The sequence below is a fragment of the Felis catus genome, chromosome B2, assembly GCF_018350175.1.
Source record: "Felis catus isolate Fca126 chromosome B2, F.catus_Fca126_mat1.0, whole genome shotgun sequence".
Classification (NCBI taxonomy): domain Eukaryota; kingdom Metazoa; phylum Chordata; class Mammalia; order Carnivora; family Felidae; genus Felis; species Felis catus.
Window position 1 is genome coordinate 116450948 of NC_058372.1, and position 21374 is coordinate 116472321.

The following is a 21374-nucleotide window of genomic DNA, read 5'->3' on the forward strand; positions in this document are numbered from 1 at the left end:
AACGCGGACCCCTCAAGAACTGGGAGGAACGGGACCATTTCTGTGAGAGCCCTGGATGGACCCAAAGCCAGCATTGTGCCCAGTACATACCACGCGGTGTCTCCTCCAGGGTATACTATTCTTGATGTGGATGCAAACGCGATGCTCTTCGTTGGTGGCTTGACTGGGAAACTGAAGGTGGCGTTCTCTTTCCCATTCTGTTGATCTCATCTCTGTACATAAGACCTGACGTGATGACTCTAGGGGAAGGCATGATGAAGCTTTGCAAAAACTTGACTATTTTTTCCTTCATGTGTGTATGAAAACATAAATATATTTTGAGTAGGAATTTCTTCTTCTCTGACTATTCAGTCTGGAAACACAATGTTTTTAAGCCTATGCATATTTACTTAAACGGTTCTTTTGCCCTTATCGGTGGCACCTGTTTTCTTTACAGTCTTGTTTCAGTTGCCTCAAGAGCAAAGTGTGTTTTCAATATATCCCTTTTTCTGAATCAGCTTATGATTTATTGATACGAAGTGCTATAAAGTTCAAACTTCCATCTAATTAAAAGATTTATGAATACCTTGGGAAATATCACAGGAGTCATAAGCTTCCAAATCATGGTCGGATTTTTAAAGTTTTCAAGTTGCTCTTCCCCTCATTCTTATAGAGCACTGCACTTAATATTCATAATTGCTTCATGACAGGTCCTTGTGCATTTGAAATTGCAAAGTGCCTACATTTTAAAAGAAGCTCATGTTGATTAAATGGAAAAACGACGTGTCAGTGACATGCAAGAACACAACCAAATACAATGGATAACCCTGGGCTTGTCAGAATAGTCCCGGGATGGGATTAGTCAGAAAATGTGAAAAGCCAGGGTGACCCCAAATTTATGAGACTCAACCTTCATAGAGAGCGAGGTTGTTTTATTTGCTTCGTGGATGAGATGTGACTCGAAAGTATTGGAATGGATTCCAGAGCTACACACTAAAACCATCCTCATTTCTTAGAACAGCATATAAATATATATGGCACATAGTAATATATAGTCATGTTGCCAACTTTCTCTCCTCCCCAGAAAGATAAATATAGGGGGAGCACAGAGTAGTATAAAAACCATGCATTTTGAAATCAAATCCAAGTTGGATTCTCCGCCTCTAACAGGCAAGTCACTTAGCCCCTTGGCCTGCAGTTTTCTCAACTAGAAAAAGGGAGCTAAAATATCTACCTTGCTTGCATATTGAAAGGTATGACAATAAATTTTTATAACATTTTAAAGCCCTGTTGTGCTAAGTAAAATTATAAGGAATTTACGTGAATTAACTTATTTAATTGTCACAGCAACCCCAAAAGGTAGATAATATCCTCCTCATTTTATATTTAAGGAACCGGAGTCAGAGAGGAGTTCAATGACTCGACCAAGGTCACACAGCAGTTAGAGGCAGAGCTGGGATTGGAACACAGGTTAGCAGCCACAGAAGCCTCCATCCTTAGGCACCATGTTTCACTGCCACAGTGAATAGTGAGAGATTATGTGCATGAAATTTACAACAAATGCCTAAGGTGTGGTAGTCACACATTAAATTGCATCCTAAATAATTCTTATTGTTATTCAGATGTCACTAGGCATAAATAAATTTTCTTATGCCAGTTTCAGGGAAAAAGAAAACAGACAAATGAAATCTGCAGAAAATCTTAATCATTTTGGCCAAGAGTTTCAAGGCTCCTAACACATCAGAATATGAACCAAAAGCTGGAAACAAGTAACTAAATCAACATGCTAATGAAAATTCAAAGGAGCAGGAAAATATCCCAAGTCTAGTTTTTAGGATGCAAGAAGGGAAAGCAAAAAGCAAATAGAATCCACAAGTAGGATAATCAACCTCCGGAAAATTAAAAGAGACTCCAACTGATAACAGAGAATTCCAAGGGCCGCTCTGACTTGTAAATGTCAGTGGCTGTGATAAACATTCTTTCTACATGGCAGTGCACCACTGAGTCACAGCAAGAGAAAGATGTACATGTTGAGTTTCACCCAAAATTGTAACTACAAACGTTATCTATTCAGGGATCATCTTCCTACATGTGTTCTAAAACCCAAACACGTCCATTCACTTTTTAACCCTAGACTACGCAGATAATTGTGGGTCAGCTTTGGCAAAGCATTTCTAAAGTTATAGGTACCAGAATATAGAATTTATTTGTAATGTGTCCATGCCAAAAGAAATCGTTGTTTAATTACAGCCAAGTTTCATTAGAGTAGACCAGGTCATTCCCCTCCTTTGTGATTGTGTTATATATCAAGCTTAAGACCTTTCCCTGTGAAAATGACACCAGAGTTGTCATTTAACAAATATTTACTGAGCCCTAATAGGCTTTATGCTGTGTATACTAGCAGAGAATCACAATATGGTCCCTTCTCTTACAAATTCACTCTTTCCCTTCATTCTCCGGAGTTGGAAACCTGCTTGGGTATAGGAGGAAATGAAAACTTGGGGGCAGCACTATCTCTAAGTGATCTCTATGTGAGTTGTTTCTTCCTCTTCCATGTAGTCAGTGAGTGCCCCTTCTCAAGATCTTTAGAGAGATGTCTCCTTAGTGGTGTACGAATGCTCTCATTAATTAAATACCTCCTCTGTGTCAGGCACTGAATGTGGTACCATGAATAAATTACCCAATTGAATTCTAAGAATCCCATCTTAGAGACAAAAAATGGAATCTCAAAGCAGAGAAGTAGCTCACCTGAAGCCAGAAGCTAGGAAGTGTTTATTTACTAATGGTGATAAAATGGCTTTGTGCAAAATAACCAGGATCTGTGAGGATATAATAGGGTTAAAGATGAATATGTACAAGCCAAGACTATCACAAAGAGCGGATAATAAGTACTCCAGATTTTGCTGCCAATGCCTCTCGTGGGTACTCTAAGACTTCTTGTGAAATTCTAACTCTAACAAATATAATGCTTCTCTCTGCAGAAGGCCGATGCTGTACGCGTGGTTACATTCACTGGCTGTATGGGAGAAACATACTTTGACAGCAAACCTATAGGGTTATGGAATTTCCGAGAAAAAGAAGGTGACTGCAAAGGATGTACTGTCAGGTTAGTTGAGATGAGGACTCCCCTAAGGTCTGGTCTGTGCTTTACAAAAACTTAATTTTATTGTACGATATTCTGTTATCACGTGGATGATATGGAGCGGGTTGGAAGGGATCGTGACCAGAGGTGACTTACCATGAAGCTGATAAAAGGTCAAATCCTTTCACCCATTTGGGCGAATGGGAGGTGCCTTGGCGGTACTTTAACTGGTCATGTGTGTTTGTAAAATCTACAGGGCAAGGTATTTTAACCTCAGTCAGTTAAGACTACTGTCTCTTTCCACTCCAACCACCCTTCATGTCTGGCACCAGGAGGTTTTGCATATCTGTAGCTATGCTGTCATCATAATTTCTTTTTTCTTAAAGAGAGCTTTCCCTGAACTTGTTAAGCTTCAGGCTTCACAGAGCTTGGACACACTCCACTTATGTTTACAACAAAATGGAGAACCCTGGTACAATTTGATCTCCGACAGGATTTTCCAAATAATACATAGGGTCCTATAAGTGTTTTGAGTGGAAACCCATTGGACTTGAAGATTCTGCTTAAGTGGAGAAGGATAAGAAGGGGCCAAGACAGGATAGGAGAAAGTGCCATAATACACATCACCAATTACAACATAGAGGTTAGGGTGTAGGAATTTATTTATTTATTTGCTTATTTACTTACTTAGTTATTTTAATGCCTATTTATTTATTTGAATGTTTATTTATTATTTTTGAGAGACAGAAAGGAAAATAGAGAGAGAAAGAGACAAGGAGGGAGAAAGAATCCCAAGCAGGCTCCATGCTGTCAGCACAGAGCCTGATGTAGGTCTCGATCCCACAAACCCATGAGATCGTGACCTGAGCCGAAATCAAGAGTAGGACCTCAACGGACTGAGCCACCCAAGTGCCCCAGAGTGTAGAAATTTTAAATTTTTAACAAGCATACAAAAGCATGTATAGAGAATAGATATTCTTATATATACCTGAATAGAGGATATAAAACAATGAGCTAAAAGTGGAGGATTTCTCAGCATAAATAACTTAGAGCCCAACAATCAAGTGAGCCTATTAAAACTATAAAATTTAAGTTAAATACCTAGAAGCTTAATATACACACATAGCAGCTCAATATCACTAGGTGCTAAGTGGTTCATACTTTTAATTTCAAATTGGAAGGGAACATGCACATTGCCAGGACCCAGATTCCCCATCAGAATAGCAGACTACCATTTTTGTCTTAACATCATGGACTTGTCAATGCAGAACTGAGGGTAGTTTAAAAGCCTAACCCATTCATAGTTTAAAGTGGCTGGGTGAATAATCTTCAACAAAAGCTAACATGGAATGTTTTCTGTAAAATGTTTTTAATACAACAAAGACAATGAGGCTCACATTAACATTCCTCTACTCACAAATTAACACCAACTTTTCCCTAAACATTTTTTTGGTAAATTTGTAAAAAGGATTCTCAAAAGCCTATCATCAACAATTGTCCATTCAATGAAGTACATATAATGTGTTAAGATTATAACATGCAAATTATAAATTCTGCAAAGATCTTGTGCCTTTAGTATATAAAATATTATATGAGTTTATATAATTATAATAGTGTGTTAGACTTCTTCATGGAGGAGGTAACATTTGAGGTGGGCCTTGCCCTGGAGTAAGAGTCCAAAGGAGGAGGTGGCAGATAGTAGGTAAAGAGCATTCTAGTTCCAGGGACCAGGGACAGCAAAGGCTGGAAAGCCAGAGTGTTCTTAGGAAGGGACAAGTAGGGGTGCCTGGGTGGCTCAGTCAGTTGAGTGTCTGACTTCGGCTCAGGTCATGATCTCAGGATCTGTGAGTTTGAGCCCTGCGTTGGGCTCTGTGCTGACAGCTCAGAGCCTGGAGCCTGCTTTCGATTCTGTGTCTCCCTCTCTCTTTGACCCTCCCCCGTTCACACTGTCTCTCCCTGTCTCAAAAATAAAATAAACGTTAAAAAAAAATTTTTTAAATAAAAAAATAAAAATAAAAAAAAAGGAAGGGACAAGTAAACTCTGTTCTGCTTTACAAGTGTGAATTTACTCAGGCAAGATTGGCAAATGGGAGAATGATATCAGTAAGGTGTGGAAGTCATATAAGTTTTGGACAGAGTTCTTTCCAGGGCCACCTGGGTGGCTCAGAGTCCGACTCTTGGTTTTGGCTCAGGTCATGATCTCACAGTGTGTGATTTCAATCCTTGCGTCAGGCTTCGTGCTGACAATGCAGAGCCTGCGTGGCATTCTCTCTCTTTTCCTCTCTCTCTGCCCTCCTCCCCTGCTTATGCTCTCTCTCTCTCTCTCTCAAAAGGATAAATAAGCTTTAAAACAAAAAGTTCTTCCCAGCATGTAAAAGTTTTGCACGACCGAGTCAAGGCAGCTGAATGTTAAGACTATCCATGAACTTGCCCTTGGTTTGGCCAAGCACTCTGTCTTGGAAGTTCTCCCCCTCCAGCATTGTGCCTTTTTGCCCCGTCTGTCACTCAGCACCGTCAACCCTTCCTTACATTCCTCCTTGCCATCAAATGACTTTCACCTATTCCTTTTAAGGTATAGTTTTATATTTACTGAAATAATCCTTCATTTTAAATATTATAACATAGCTTTTTGAACTAGGCTAATATTTTGATCAATATTGTTATTTTTGTGAGCACTCTGATTATAAAGTTGCATAAGTTTTGAGTGACCCTGCACCAACCCTATTTTTCTGTAAGCCTTGGTATTTGTAGGAATAATTTTTATAGAACTCCCAGTGCCTGGTAGTGTTTTATTTTCAAGAGAACACATATATTTTAACATAAATACCAATCATTCCAGATTTAGACCAGAAACGATTATATGTGGGAGATGTAAAAGCTGAGGCTGTGAGACGTAGACTGAGAACATTTTATAGATCTTAGAATGTCCATTTTAGGAATGTTCATTTATTCAGTAGTCAGTAAAAGGATACAATTGTTATGCTTTAGAAAGAATTATCAAAAAGAAAAGAGAAGAGAAAAGAAAGAGTCTGCCAGGACTATTAAAAAAAAGTATTTTATTTTTCTTAAGCTTCTAAAAATCACATTAAAATTAAAATAGAAAAAAAAAACTGTTACAAATGTAATATATTAACTGAATATTGAAACAATGATGAAATGTTAATGTCCTAAACCCCAATATACTTGTAGTTTTATAGTTAACAAGTTACATGTGGAAGAGTGTGTCTGTTCCAAATAGAATAAATAATTAGTCCTTAATAAATTGACCAGACATCAAAGTTCAAAAGAGAAACAAAAGGCAAGTTAAGAAGCTTAACCTATGTTAATTATAAGAAAAAAAAAATAGTTACTTTTCCTGGTAAATATTCAAAATGAGTAAGAACACTCCAGTATAAGGTTAGTTGTTGAGGTATTATAGACTACACCTGGAAGGATTCGTTTTTCCCCCATCTCAAAGTCACCAATCTAAAGCCAGGCACCTGGGTTTGGCCAATAACTTCAGGGCTCATCTACATCTGTAGGTTTAGAGGTTCTCAACACAAAACCCTCCCCTGCAGCGTTGCCTTTTACTTGAATAGGGGAATCTTCTAAAGGAATGGAGTAGTAATAGGCCTCAGAAATCATTCACTGATCTAACCCTTTTATCTCAAGGTGACACCTGAAGGGTTAGGGGACTTGTAGCAGGTCCTCACATCAGATTCAAAGGTACCTGCCATTTACTTTGCTATTTTTTTTAATTAATATTGAAGGAATTAATAGATTAAGGACATAAGGGTATGAGAGTATAAATATCCCAGAGTTCTTAAACAGCAACAAAAAAAATGTGATATATTTTTTATTCTAATACTTGTTCTGTGTAGTGAGGCTTTATGTTTTTGTTTATTTGTTTAAATTATAAGTGCCAGGGCATTGGCTCAAAGCATCCAGAGAACTGTCAACAGTGACCCCCCCCCGCCCGCCGCCGCCAACACTTTTCAGGACTGTCAATGGTAGCATGGCAGCTTTAATGCAAAACCCTAGGCTTCGAGAACTCAAGGAACTTCTCCTTACTAGATTCTACACAACAGTCTCTTATCTCTAATGCAGTGCTCCAGAAATTAGCAGGCTTGTTGTAATGATGAAGAAAGGCCCAATCATAGCCAATTTATTCACTACCGATTATACTGTTTATTAATAGACTAATTTAGCTCCTCATACTTTAAGTTAACACTTTGCTGGAGTGTTGAAAAGCATCTTTTAAGTTTACATTAGGAAAAAAATGTATGACATCATCTGATCTTATTCTAAATTAGATATAACTTAAAATTACAAAGGCCTGACCATGCAAGACACAGTAAAGACTCTTCCCTTCTTTTTTGTCTTCATTTTTATTTCTCTCTGGTCCAGGAACAGAGAGAAAGCCAACTCAACTAAAATATGTAACAGTTCTTCTTTCACAAGCCAATTAATGTTTGTACACTGCTGGTTTTATCATTAGCCAAGATTTCGTGCAAATAATATTCTAGACTCCGGTTATTTTGCAATGACATTGCTATAATATTTCTCAATATCTCCCCTCTATCCCCAAGTTAATACAGCACTCCAATTTCAGAGATTCAAGCAGATGCTAATATGCCAATATTTAAAGTTTTAAAAAATCTCCACAATTTGAGACTTAATCTGTAACAACACCATTAGGTTGATTGATAGATGATAAATAACTTTGCATTTGAAAAAGAAATGATTCTAAGTGTCATTTTTACAAGGATTATCTTAGATATTTCTTAATGATTCAACCAATATTGATAGAATATATATTCTCTGTGAGGCAATTTGCTATACTAAAATCTCTTTCATTGCACATATGAGATTCTACTTTGAGCTGTGTCATACTAGGTGCCAAGTTTGTGACTGACATAAAGCCTGGCCCATAATCTCTAGCTGGTCTCATATAGCTTGCATTCTAGTGAAGAACACAGAAAAATACACACTGAAATAGATAGAGGCATCCCTTATTGTCTGAATCTAATTTGTCCCAGAAAAACCTATTGGATAGCAATAATTTAGAGAGTAGAGACATTTATTCCATTATGTTTTGCTTTTCTTATAACTGTAAGTTTGTATTTCTGACCACCTTCACCCATTGCGCCCAACCCCCCCATTATGTTATGTATATGAGATATGTAATAACACATTCTCAGTCTATCCAAAACCCCACCTGTTCACACCACTAAGATACACTTAAATGCCCCCATAACTTTCCACCAAGTATTTCAGTAAAACATAAAGCATTTAAAACATCAATAACTTAGTTATTGAACACCAGATAAAAGTCCAGGTAAGAGGTGATTGCTACTTGGTCTAGAATGGTGGCAGTAGAGGTGGAGAGAAATAGAAGGATTGAAGATTTATTTGGGATGGTTTCTGTCCTAGAACAGCTCACAATTGAGTCTCAGAAGACAATTTGATGTATTGAATACTGATGGATGAAACAGATATTGATTCATGTGAAATGTCTCTCTTCAGTCCTCAGGTAGAAGATAGTGAGGGGACTATTCAGTTTGATGGAGAAGGGTACGCATTGGTCAGCCGCCCCATTCGTTGGTACCCCAACATCTCAACTGTCATGTTCAAGTTCAGGACATTTTCTTCAAGTGCTCTCCTGATGTACCTTGCCACACGAGACCTGGTAAAGACATGCACAGCTGATTTTCCATGATTGATCATTTGTTTGCCTCTTTCCATAGGATTACAACACAATTATCAGTTATTGTTAAATTATCAATTATTATTCAAAGAATTCAGGGATGGCTGTGTGACAGCCAAGAGTGGGTGATGCAGATAGAATTTATATATTTTCATTGATAAATTCAATTACAGGTGCAATATAATTATTACTTATTTTCAATATAGTTCCCTATATAATCCTTTAAGAGAAGCACCCAGTAAAGATTCCTGCAGTATGGAATCATGCAGCAGCAAAACTACTGCTTTAGTCTTCTAAACACCTAAGCTGAAAGGTGGTACTAAATGTCCTCCTTGTTTTTCTAAGTTAATATCTCTTAGTAAATTCTTCCAGGGAACATATCTTTTAGTTGGCTTAATATGTTTTCATAGGAACCTCCTTTATTCTTCTGTCATAAAAGGATATGCCCTAGTAATTGGTTGTGACCATTGACACCATGATATCACACCCACCAACATTCACAAAATACTAGTACCAATTCTGTTTCTAAAATGGATGTCACTTACCGATCAACACATTTAGTGACTTAGCCATAAGGCCCTATTATAAACCCCACAAAGAAAGTGAATACTCATGTTTCGCTGTGTATCTAATCACTGGTGTATTTTTACTTCATCACAGAAAGATTTCATGAGTGTAGAACTCACCGATGGGCATGTAAAAGTCAGCTATGATCTGGGTTCAGGAATGGCTTCCGTTGTCAGCAATCAAAACCATAATGATGGGAAATGGAAATCCTTCACCCTGTCAAGAATTCAGAAACAAGGTGAGTTTCTATGGTAATAATGCACTGTGAGCCTTAATCATGCTATCCAACATTCCCGTGTATCTAATCATGAGGAAGACCCTGTCTGTAATTTTAGGTACTCACAAATTCCGTGAAAATCGGATACACTCATCTCTTTGGCTTAGATGATAGGTGACTTGGGTTACACATGACTGATTGAAGAGGCAAATGGTTCTCTGTCATTTTCTTTGAGCATTGAAAGCTTAATTTGAAAACATCAAACTACCTTACGACTTGTAAAATTATGTCCTGTAGTAGGTTTGAAAAGGTTGTGTGCTTGTCTTTCCTTCTTATTTTACCAAGATGTTTCCTTTAGGGTGACTCACATGTGCAATTTGTAGGGGTGGTCGCACAGTTACCAGTTCTTTGCTTTTTAAAAAGGCCAAATATTTGTATGTGTGCAAGTAAATAACCAAATAACAATAATGTAACCTCTTTATAGTTCAGGAACTCTTTCAACATTTTTTTTTCATTTGCTGATTTGAGCGGGTATTTTGTTCTGGTGTTAGAGAAAGGGAAACATAGGCTCAAACTTACATGTGGTCAGAGACGTATGTATGTAAGATCTCATAAGCAAGATAGAAATCCAAGTCTCTTAGGTCTTAGTGTGCTGCTACTGTTATTTAAGTATAATTCCCCTCACTCTGTGTACTGTAGCATTACCAATATCTGCAAATGGAACTTTGATACTTCTGTTTATAAATTAAACCTAATTAGTTTTCATTGTGCCAATGTGATATGTCACGAGAATTTCGGTTTAACTTTGCACCATTCTTCATTCCTGTGTTTAACAAATATCTGGCAAGCACACACTGCATAAGAACTGCGTAAGTATTGCATAAGAACTGAGTGAGGTCTGTCACAAGTCCTTGCCTTCAAGGAACTTGCACTCTAATGGGGGAGATAGGCAAGTAAATCAATGGTGAGAAAAGCTAATTGCTGTGTCAAAATAGGTATAGTAGATGGAGGCGCCTGGGTGGCTCAGTCGGCTAAGCGTCCAGCTCTTGATTTTTGCTGAGGTCATGATCTCAAGGTTCATGATTTCAACCTGGGAGTCAGGCTCCGCGCAGACAGTGAGGAGCCTGCTTGTATTCTTTCTCTTTCTCTGCGCCTCCCCCGCTTGCATGTTCTCTCTCGCTCTCTCAAAAATAAATAAATGAACTTAAAAAAAAAAAAAGTATAGTAGGCTAGGAATCTCAGGAGAGAGATGTTTAAGTCACACAGAGAGGTTGGCGAATGCCCTGAGGCACAAGCAGGAGTTGAGAACTTCACTGGATGGACAGCACCTTTGGACACTTCAGAGAGGTGAATGTTGTGTGAGAGCCTAGAGGCCTCAGAGAGCATCACACATCGTCAGACATCAGTTTCCAGTTGCTCTTCCTTGTAATATGGAGGTCTGGAGAAACTCCTCAGTTGGAACAAAACCTGGTTTGTGCTTATATAAGTTGGAGTACTGCTGTATGCATTGTTCCAGCATAAAAGAGGCACAGTGCACATTTGCATAGGGGAGGCTCTGCATAATACTTAAGAAGAGTGTTTTACTCTGTTTGACCCAACATTTCCCAAACTTCTACGATCACTAAAATCTTTCCATTCATGCAAGACTAGCATTCTGCTGAACACACTTTGGGAAAGGCTTTGGTTAATGTCAAGGAGCAAGAATTTCCCATCCCTTTCTGGGTCCTTCTAGCTGGACCTAAGAATCAAACTGACATGAGACAGATTAACAGGACAAAATCCGATTTGATCGTGTACATGCAGGGAATCCACACACACATGGAAATTCCAAAGACAGGCAAAATGAGGTATATGTGTCATTGTGAACTGAGAAGAAGGTAGGGGTCTGGGACTTCAAAAGGAAGAATGCAATTTACAGGAAGATAAAAAGAAAGGGCGGGGGAGGGGGTAAATGTTTCCTGAATAAATGTTTGTTGAGCCACTCAGAAACAATGCCACACAGAGGACTTTGATCAGACAGGCCTTGCTAGGTTCCTCTTTCTGTCAACTACACCTAGTTCACAGTGCAATGTCATTATCTGTGGTGATAGTGCTCTTCCAGGAGCAGGTCCTCTATCTAAATTCTTCTAGGCAGTTGTGGGGGAGGGAAAGGGCTTTTCCTGAATCAACCGGCTTTTTTCCTACAAGTATTGATTTAAATTCCAGCTAGATAACATACAGTACAATATTCGTTTCAGGTAGAGAATTTATTCATCACTTACATCCAATACCTGGATGTGAGTACTTGTGCTTATCACAAGTACCTTCCTTAATACCCATCATATATTTAACCCATTCCCCAACCTACCTCCCTTCCAGTAACCCTCAGTTCTCTACAGTTAAGAGTCTATTTTATGGCTTATCTTTTTTCCCCTTTGTTCCTTTGTTTCTTAAATACCACATATGAATGAAATCATATGGTCTTTGTCTCTCTCATATGGTATTTGACTGACTTATTTCACTTCGCATAATACACTCTAGCTCCATCCACATCACTGCGAATGGTTTTGATTGTTTAAAAAAAAATTAAATGTGTTTATTTTTGAGAGAGAGAGACAGAGAGAGGGAGAGAGTGTGTGCACCAGCGTAGGAGGGGCAGAGAGAAAGAGGCAAAGAGAGAAACCCAAGCAGGCTCTGTGCTGACAGCACAAAGCCTGACATGAGGCTTACTCCCACGAACTATGAGATCATTCCCTGAGTCAAACTCAAGATTCAGACATTTAACCAACTGAGACACCCAGGAGCCCTGGTTTTGATTGCTTTTTAGCTCACACTAGTCTTCGTATATAAGTGGCTCATCTTGGAGTAGCCTGCTATAGTTACTATAGCTACTACAGTTCTAGTATACAGTTGGCCACTATAGTTACTACAAGTAAATCCATAGCCTAACAGGATGTATGTTGCCAAAAAATTCATGAAATGAGGCTAGAGAGATAACAGATCCAGTTCATAAAAGGCCTTATGAATTTCAACTTTATCCTCAAAGCTGTAGGGAACTACTAAGAGTTTTAATCTAAAATGTGACGCCATCAGATGTGTGCTTTAGTAAAGTTCCCAAGGAAAACTTTAAAGGGTAGATATCTGACAGTTTCAGGGGCTGCTGCAGTCCGCAGTAAACCAGGTGAACAGTGAGGAGAATGAAAGCCTAAGAATGGAGAGGAAAGAGTAGAAATGAAAGATGTCAAGCATTTTAAAATCAAGGAGCTTTATTTATGATATATACTCAACATAGAGGCTAAATATTTTAAAAAGGGACATCAAGAATAATTCCTTTCTTTTTCTTAAACAACAAAACATATTTTAGTGCCATGTACCAAGCTATTGGATACAAAAAAAAAAAATAGGTTTTCTAGAAAAGATGCTGGGTTCTATTTTGGACATATTGTATGAAAGGTACTCTTAATATCTTGAGCAGCCTAGGGAAGCTGTGTAATTGGCAGGCAATCAGTTATGTGTACCTGAGGTTTTGCAGAGCTCTAGGAGAGATGGGCAGCTTGGAGTCATTATCATGTCATTAATAGTTGTAGCTGAATAGAGATGAGAAAAACCACACAGTCATTTCTAGAGTGAGAGGATCCAAAGCCCTGAAGCAAACAGCGGTGTCGAAGGGATATAATAAAGGCAGACTCCACAAAGGAGGCTGTAAAGAAATAATCCGAGAAAGGAGAAATAAGGAAGAGAAATTTTCAGATCAAACTGAAGGCAGAGTGACCAATTAGGTTCAATAATAGTCCAGGCAGGAGATGTATGATGGCTTGAAATAAGAGCTACAGTGGGATTTGACACTAGAGAAATGCAAAATAAATCCACAGTGTGATACCATCGTATAGTTATTAGAATGCCTACAGTTACAAAGACTGAACATACCCAGGGCTGGCAAGAATGGAGAGTAACTGGAGCTCCTATACCCTGCTGAAGAGGATGGAAAATGGACAGCCGCATTGGTAACTGGGTTGGCAGTTTCTTAATAGGTTAAATATATACCTACTATATGAACCAGCCATTCCACTCCTAAGTATCCACGCAAGACGCATGAAGCATATTTCCATACAAAGACCTTTACCAGAATGTCCATAGCGTCTTTCTTTGTGGGCCTCAAAAAACAGAACACTAAATCAGCTGTTGACAGGTTAATAGATATACAAATTGTTATATAGCCCACACAATGGAATACTATTTAGCAATAAAAATAGTGAGTGAGTAATCTGCACACAAAATGGATGGATATCAAAATATTCCTAGTGAAAGAAGGCATACATAAAAAAAGTTATGTCAAATATATAGAAAGCACAAATGAACCTACAGTCTCAGAAAACAGATAGAGGCTACATGAGAATTAGGTTGGGTAGGGAGGCACAGGAAGGAAGGATAACAAAGAGGCATAAGGAAACTTTTGGGGTGATGGATATGTTCACTTTTTTTTGTTTTTAGTGTGGTGATGGTTTCCCAGATGTATACATGTCTAAAAACCTGTTAAAATGTACACTTCAAACATAAGCAACTTCTATTGTGTCAATTATAGTTTGGTAAAACTTTAAAAAAAATAGGGTAGATATTAGAGTTATTTAGGAGATGCAATTAGCAGGGCTCTTGGTTGATTAGATGTGGAATAGCAAGGAGACAGGATGAGTCTCTAATTTAGGAGATTGGGTGGGGGTCATAGTGCCACCAAATAAATAATAAGGATTTTTGGGTAAAAAGATAATCATTTTGATTTGGAATGTGTTTAGTTTGAAGTACTGATAAGATATACAGATGATTATGTCTCATCTGTTGAATGTGGATTTCTAGGCAAAATCAGGTCCAGACATATATATTTTTGACTTGTCAACATAAAGTAAGTAGATATAAACTGGAGGTTACCTGGATAACTAAAACCCAAGAAGCGGCCAGATGGAGACGCATTAGGGAACATAACACTTCAAAAATATTCAAAGAAATAAGTCCCAAAGAAGGAAATCATGAATGAGGTTGGAAAGGTACAAGAACCTGGAGGAAGGTTGTCACTAGGAAAGCCAAAAGAGGCAATTTCCTAGAAGGAAGGAAATGTTAACATCAAAAACTGCATAGACGTGGATTAAGATAAGGACCAAAAGACCCTATTGAGTTTGGATGTAGGGAGGTCCCTGCAGATCTGAGAACAACTGAAATCCAAGGAGTAGTGGGATCAGAATTGAAATAAGCCTTCAGCAACGTGGGTCATCCCTCCTTTTCAGTGACCAGATCAGTTGTTTATGTGAATTATTCTCAACTAGTTTGTAAATACACCCTCCCTTGAAATTGAGACACACTCTTTCAGGTGGCATTCCCCACCTTGCCTTGAGAGTCACTTAGTAGAACCACAGTCACCACTAGAAGTGTGTCATATCCCTGAAGTACACTGATATAAACACAAGATTGAGAACAATCATTTCGATTTCAACCTAAGAGAGAGAAGAAAGGAATTGCCAAAGTAACAATTCATTTGCCACAACTCAGCATTGATTATAAAATACTTGCTAAGCCCCTACTCTTTGTCTCGTATTTAATAAAACCCTTATTTCCCTGCTTACCCATAAATGATGTCTGGACTCATCAACTCTGAAATTTTATGTTAATAGCTATTCTGTAAGGGAACGAAATAGGGCAGGACATGAAAGCAATTCATAGCAGAACCCACTTCATTGCTATCACTCATGAAGGAGAGAGTAAGGCTCTTCCTTTAACTCAGTAAAAATGTGCCGCCCTATGCCTCTCTGCTGGAGTTCACACTTGGGCCAGTGAGTTTCAATTCAATGTCTTTCTGCTCTTTAATCAGTTTTTCTTAGAATGGTTTCTAAAAATGCATATATTCATTCAGGGATACGGAGGAAAACTACCTCCAGTCAGTGGCTTGCCTGTGATAGAGAGGGAGAATTTCATTTTCACAGACACCATTAAAATATGCACCCAATCTGTGGAAAGAGGCTATTTTCATGTTCCAGTCAACAGCTCCATATGAAAACTTCTTTGCTGATCTGGATAAAAAGGAATGTGCATGGAAAAGTCTTGAAAATGGTTTTATAATTTTTTTTTTAATTTTAGCCACCAGTCTGGTCAAAAAGTTATATGTGTATAAAATTAATATGGTATATGAAAGTAATTCAGTTTTTATATTTTGACTTGCTGAATATTTTTAATAGGACAGTTACTCAGTCGGTATTTTTTATTGTCTGTTTATTTTGAAAAAACTCTGCTTTAAGGATTTGAGGTATTAATAGGTTTGGTATTTCTTTTGATCATGTTTTAAATTTTATTTATTTATTTTGAGAGAGAGAGAGAGAGAGAGAGAAAGAGAGAGGGAGAGAGAGAATCCCAAGTAGGCTCTGTACAGGGCTCGAACTCTCAAACCCTGAAACCATGACCTGAGCCAAAGCCAAGAGTCGGAGACCCAACTGACTGAGCCACCTAGGTATCCCTGTCATTATTTAATAGGGCAATTATGTTTGTTTTTATTGAAGATACTTCCTTTTGGAATGGAAGGGCTACAGATGACAATGGAATTTTAGAGTTTGATATTTTTCTTTGTTTTTCAAAAAAGTACTATTCTAAAAGTTATGAGTTAAGGGAAAATAATAATGTTCCATGGTCAAATAAATTTGAGAAATACTTCTTGCTCTATGTCCCCCAATTGGAGCATTACATTGAACATTAGTATGTCAGAAGATCTGGGCAGTCATAAAATTAAAATATATGTTTAATTTGCTTAACCCAATGTTTGTCATATTTATTTGAGCCAGGAACATCCAGGAAACTAGCGTTCCAAAGAATAAACATTTACAAGTGCCCTTATAATCCACTGGTTTAAATAACCATTTTCAGACCCTTGCTAATTCAGATCCAATATCAGGCGAAGATTTAGAGGCTGAATCTTTCATGTTAATGAACTGATGCCTCAGTATGCATCAAGGGTCCAAAATATATGAAGCAGTTAAAGGCTAGGCCTAAGCAAATATTATGGTGAGAAAGCACATAATTCAGAAAGAGCCTAGCCTCCTCGTCAGAATGAAGGGGAGAAAATCAATGAGATAAGGGGTTCCCATCTGCTTTCTGAACAAAACAGACTAAACAGAGAAGTCCCTCTCTTCTTTCCTTTGTCAGGCTATTATTTTTAAGCCCTCTTTGTGGATAGTTTAATACTTTATTTTATTGATGTCATTACTTCTGCAATTATTCAATAGATATACGTGGTCCAAATGCTTGGGAAAGTCGATGTTAATTTGAGAATTAAAGTAAATTTATCTTGAAGTAACAGTGATAATACAGACATGGTTCGTCTCGCTCAAGTAAGACTTTCTCTCTCCTTTACAGCCAACATATCAATTGTAGATATAGATACTAACCAGGAGGAGAACCTAGCAACTTTATCTTCTGGAAACAACTTTGGTCTTGACTTGAAAGCAGATGACAAAATATATTTTGGTGGTCTGCCAACACTGAGAAACTTGAGGTAATGTAGTGTATATTTAGAGCTAAGGATTAAGTTTTAATTAAATGGCCACCCTGCTCACTGGAGTTCTGCAGTTTAATTACAACAGGAATGTCGCATAACCTTTAGTTGCAGAAAGGCTTAATTAAAAAAAAAAAATCATGTTACATGTTAGAACAACACCAGGATTTAGACGCCCAAGGATTAATTGGATATCTTTGTTGAAGAGATGGATGGAAATCACTATTTCCCTCATATTCACCTGATGAAAAGAATTGTAAAAGTAATTAAAGGTGGAAACTAGAGTTGAATGTGCGTCTTGTAATTGCTCTTCTCCTCACACATTCACTGCACATCATGGGACACTGAGATTGCTTAGTGTTCTAAAAATCAGTCAGTGTTCCAGAATACTGTGAGTATAACCTATTTTGTTGCTAAGCATTAGCATACTAATGCTATGTTGGAGCTTTCCCATATGTCTAATGCTAAAGCTGTATTAGTTATTCTTGTGTCCCTGCCAGCATTTTTTTTTTAATTTCACACATGTTTTTTAGATAGCAGGATGGAGAGATATAATTAACTCATAGTTTAGTTCAAAAAATAAACTCAAGAAACTAAAAAAATCTCAGGAAATATTTCATGTGTATTTAATTAATTTACTGCTTGTTATAAAACATCTCATAAGAAAAAAGAGTTATAAAGCACTTGGTGCTCAATAAATGTTAATTGAGTTTAATTAGAACGGAATGAATTGACTTGGTTAAACATAAGAACTTACTATAAATACAGACTACCTCGTTTTTAATTTTTGTTTTGTTTAGTTGGCTTGTTAGTTCTTAATGGTTATAAAAGTCCTATCGTGGTGTTTCTTCTCTTATTTTTTTTTAAGCTTATTTATTTTGGGGAGAGACAGAGACAGTGTGAGTGAGGGAGAAGTGGAGAGAAAGGGAGAGAGAGAGAGAGAGAGAGAGAGAGAGAGAGAGAGAATCCCAAGCAGGCTCTGCACTGACAGTGTGGTGGCTTAAACTCATGAACCATGAGATCATGACCTGAGCCAAAACCAGGAGTCAGACACTGAACCAACTGAGCCACCCAGACACCCCTTGGTGTGTCTTCTCTTAAAAGACACATTATGATTGGAGGGATTCTCAGAATAACTGAGAAATATGGTAGTCAGTTGTTTTTGAATTTCCCAAATGAGCGGTGCAATTTCAATCTCGTTTTATGATAGCTAGCATACAGACTGAGTTTTACTCTTCTCCCTGTACCTAGATTCATGGACCAAGCAACTAAATACCAGCCTTTCAAGAGTATAAGTTGATAAGCTTCATGGGGCTTCATTCTGCATTCATCCATATTACGATATACTTGTGTTAAGCATGTACACTTACAGTGTCTGGTCAGAAAAACTCATTGCAGATCAAATGCGTTTGGACTGTGACATAGTCATTACTCAAATATCTGTTATTGTCAAGTGTTCGCTGAGAATCTACTATGTGCCAGGCACTGTATAAATACAGATCCGACAGTTGCTTCAGTCTAAGATTTATTTTGCAAGATCATTAACTAAATTCCCTATGAGTGAATTAAATATAGCCAAAATAAGGCTATCAAGATGTAGCTTTATGTATTCTAGGGATGACTTGGTTTTAATTACCATAAAGTGATTTTAGGAAATATCTATAAAGGTATATTTGTTAGCTATATTGAGATAGGTTTATACATTTGTTTTCAGACTGCATATTTAATAAATCTGTGTCACTAAAATGTTTTTACTTGCTCAGTACAGCATTTTATAATTATGGTATTTCTATGGTAAGGTACATTATCCCCATACAATCTTTATTTTTTTTTTAAATTTTTTTTTCAACGTTTATTTATTTTTGGGACAGAGAGAGACAGAGCATGAACGGGGGAGGGGCAGAGAGAGAGGGAGACACAGAATCGGAAACAGGCTCCAGGCTCCGAGCCATCAGCCCAGAGCCCGACACGGGGCTCGAACTCACGGACCGCGAGATCGTGACCTGGCTGAAGTCCGACGCTTAACCGACTGCGCCACCCAGGCGCCCCTCCCCATACAATCTTTAGACATATATCTGTGAGTAAGCAAGGAGCTTTGCATTCTTAGTTTGCTGTTACTTTGCCCACAGACAGGATCTTAATATGGTAAAGTTCAAAAGATGAGGTAAACATAAATTATTTTTACATATATTAAGTTCAAGCTCATCGAGAGGCAATATTTGTCAACAACTCATGAATACTACAGCATAGCAACGTTTGCGCATTTTCTCATTCATCAGATAGATTAAAATTAGTATTTTAAATTTGTATTTCAAAATAAACGTTAAAAAAATTGAAAAAAAAAAAAAAAGAAAAAGGGGTGCCTGGGTGCCTCAGTTGGTTAAGCATCTGACTTCGGTCCAGGTCATGATCTCACAGTTTGTGAGTTCGAGCCCCACATCAGGCTCTGTGCTGATGGCTCAGAGTGTGGAGCCTGCTTCGGATTCTGTCTGCCTCTCTCTCTTCCCCTCCCCCACTCATACTCTGTCTCTCTCCCTCAAAAATAAACGTTAAAAAAATTTTTTTGAAAAAACATTTGTACTTCAAAATAAACATTTCTCATAGAATGGTGTGGAAAGAAAATGGTCATCTTTGGATTCGAATTTCACAGGGGTCAAGGGCATATGTCTGTTTTCTGTTCTGTTGGTTTTTCACATTCCCTTCTTTTTAAGATTGCCATGTGATACTTTTTAAAAAGACTTATGATTAAAGTGTATTGTTTTACTAAATGAAAATGCAATTGCAAGTAAATTGTGTTTGTTTTTTTTTTCTCTTCCCTTTGACCTAGTATGAAAGCAAGGTAAAACTTAAATTATGCATGCCTTCTTCAAGTGCATGGGTTGGGTAAATGTGGCTTCTTAGACACAGCAGTGGTGCAGAAGCAGAGCAATACCTATGCAGCTTAATTCGTAGTACATTTCATGAGCAAGTAATACATTCTGAGAGTTCTCGTGCTGCCCTTTACTTACCGAGATGCTGCTGCTCACCCACCGTGAATCGGGCTGCAATTTCACTTATTTCACCAGCTGTGAGGACAGATTTGCTCTGCTTCCTTTCTGAACTGCCCACGCACAGTGCCCCCTGGTGCACATACGCAGGAGCACACATGCAAAGGTCAGCTGGTCAGGTTGATGGGCACGACGTAGCTCTGGGGACCAAGCAGAGCGGTCTGTTGGGTTGAACCCTGGACTCCCATCTGTCAAGTACCATGCTGTCTGCTGAACAATCAGCCTGTGCTCCCAAATGCTCACCACTGCCTCGCTGCTTTTTGCAAGCCTGCAATTATGCAAATGTTTACAGGGCCCTTGCACCTCTTTGCAAAGCTGTTTATTTATTGTCATGTTTATTTAGAATTAGCCATGAAGCCAGATAAAAGGAATCTCTGGAAATAATATATTTTAAACCAGTATTTGCCTTAATGGTGATGAAGTTTGTGGACGGTCCCCATAGTTTCCCAGGAGCATTTTAATTCCTGTTTGCAGAAAGACATTAGCATGAAAGCTATGAGCAGCAGGCCTCCGTAAGTGGCTGATCAAACCCAGCAATGTGCAGGGCTGGCACACTCTGGCTGGTGCCTGGTGTTTTGATATTTCAGAGCCTAGCTATGCCACATTTCTGGAAAGGAGATAATATGGCCTAACTTAGCCAAGACATTTTTAAAACAAAGTGTAGACTTCTAACACCAGAAACTAGAATGTATAGAAATGAAAGTATATACAAAAAAAATTATCCAAGTTGTTTTATCACAATATAGTTATGAGCCTAGTCATGCTTTTTGCTGGGATGGCTAAAAGGCAAAGGCTGGCTTTCAATGGAAATATATGAAACTCTGGAGTGACACTGTGTAGCTTTGTAATGCTGCCTTTGAGGCAAACAGAGGAAAAGAGGCCTGTGGTTACCATTAGGAATCTGATCACATGTGATTGCTTATCCCCCGTGCTTTTCATAGCATTGAGCCTACTAAATCATCGTGTTTTGAAATAGTTCATTGTGTGTCCGTGAAACAGTGAACTATATAACTTGTAGAAGAGACTTACTTTATTGATAGGACCTCTGAAAAATTTGTGATAGAGCAGTCATCCTTTAAAAGAAAATATGGAAGCAAATGAACACTGGGAATAAAATTCACCCATTCCCTATGCTTTATAAATAAGAATATAAGCAAGATCCTTACCCTCCAGTTGGGCATGTTCTTCATAATAACAAATCGACTGAGCAGAAGGAGGAGACCTTGGGAATAATGGGAAATGACCAAAGAAAATGAAGCAGTTCCAGAGAGAGAAAAGACAGAACAAAT

The 21374-nt window shown here is 38.1% G+C and overlaps 1 protein-coding gene across 8 annotated transcripts in view; it reads left to right on the top strand.

Moving 5' to 3' along the window:
- Positions 1–21374, top strand: part of LAMA2 (laminin subunit alpha 2) — a 623859-nt gene that overhangs the window by 554495 nt on the left and 47990 nt on the right. For 6 of the 8 annotated variants that reach the window (XM_045058020.1, XM_045058022.1, XM_045058025.1 and 3 more), the window contains 6 exons: positions 18–177; positions 2961–3085; positions 8567–8729; positions 9408–9552; positions 16900–17038; positions 19866–19877. In XM_045058020.1, the coding sequence (XP_044913955.1) occupies positions 18–177; positions 2961–3085; positions 8567–8729; positions 9408–9552; positions 16900–17038; positions 19866–19877 (744 nt within the window). The remainder of the gene's footprint in view (positions 1–17; positions 178–2960; positions 3086–8566; positions 8730–9407; positions 9553–16899; positions 17039–19865; positions 19878–21374) is intronic. The other 2 variants (XM_045058023.1, XM_045058027.1) reach the window with 1 other exon arrangement.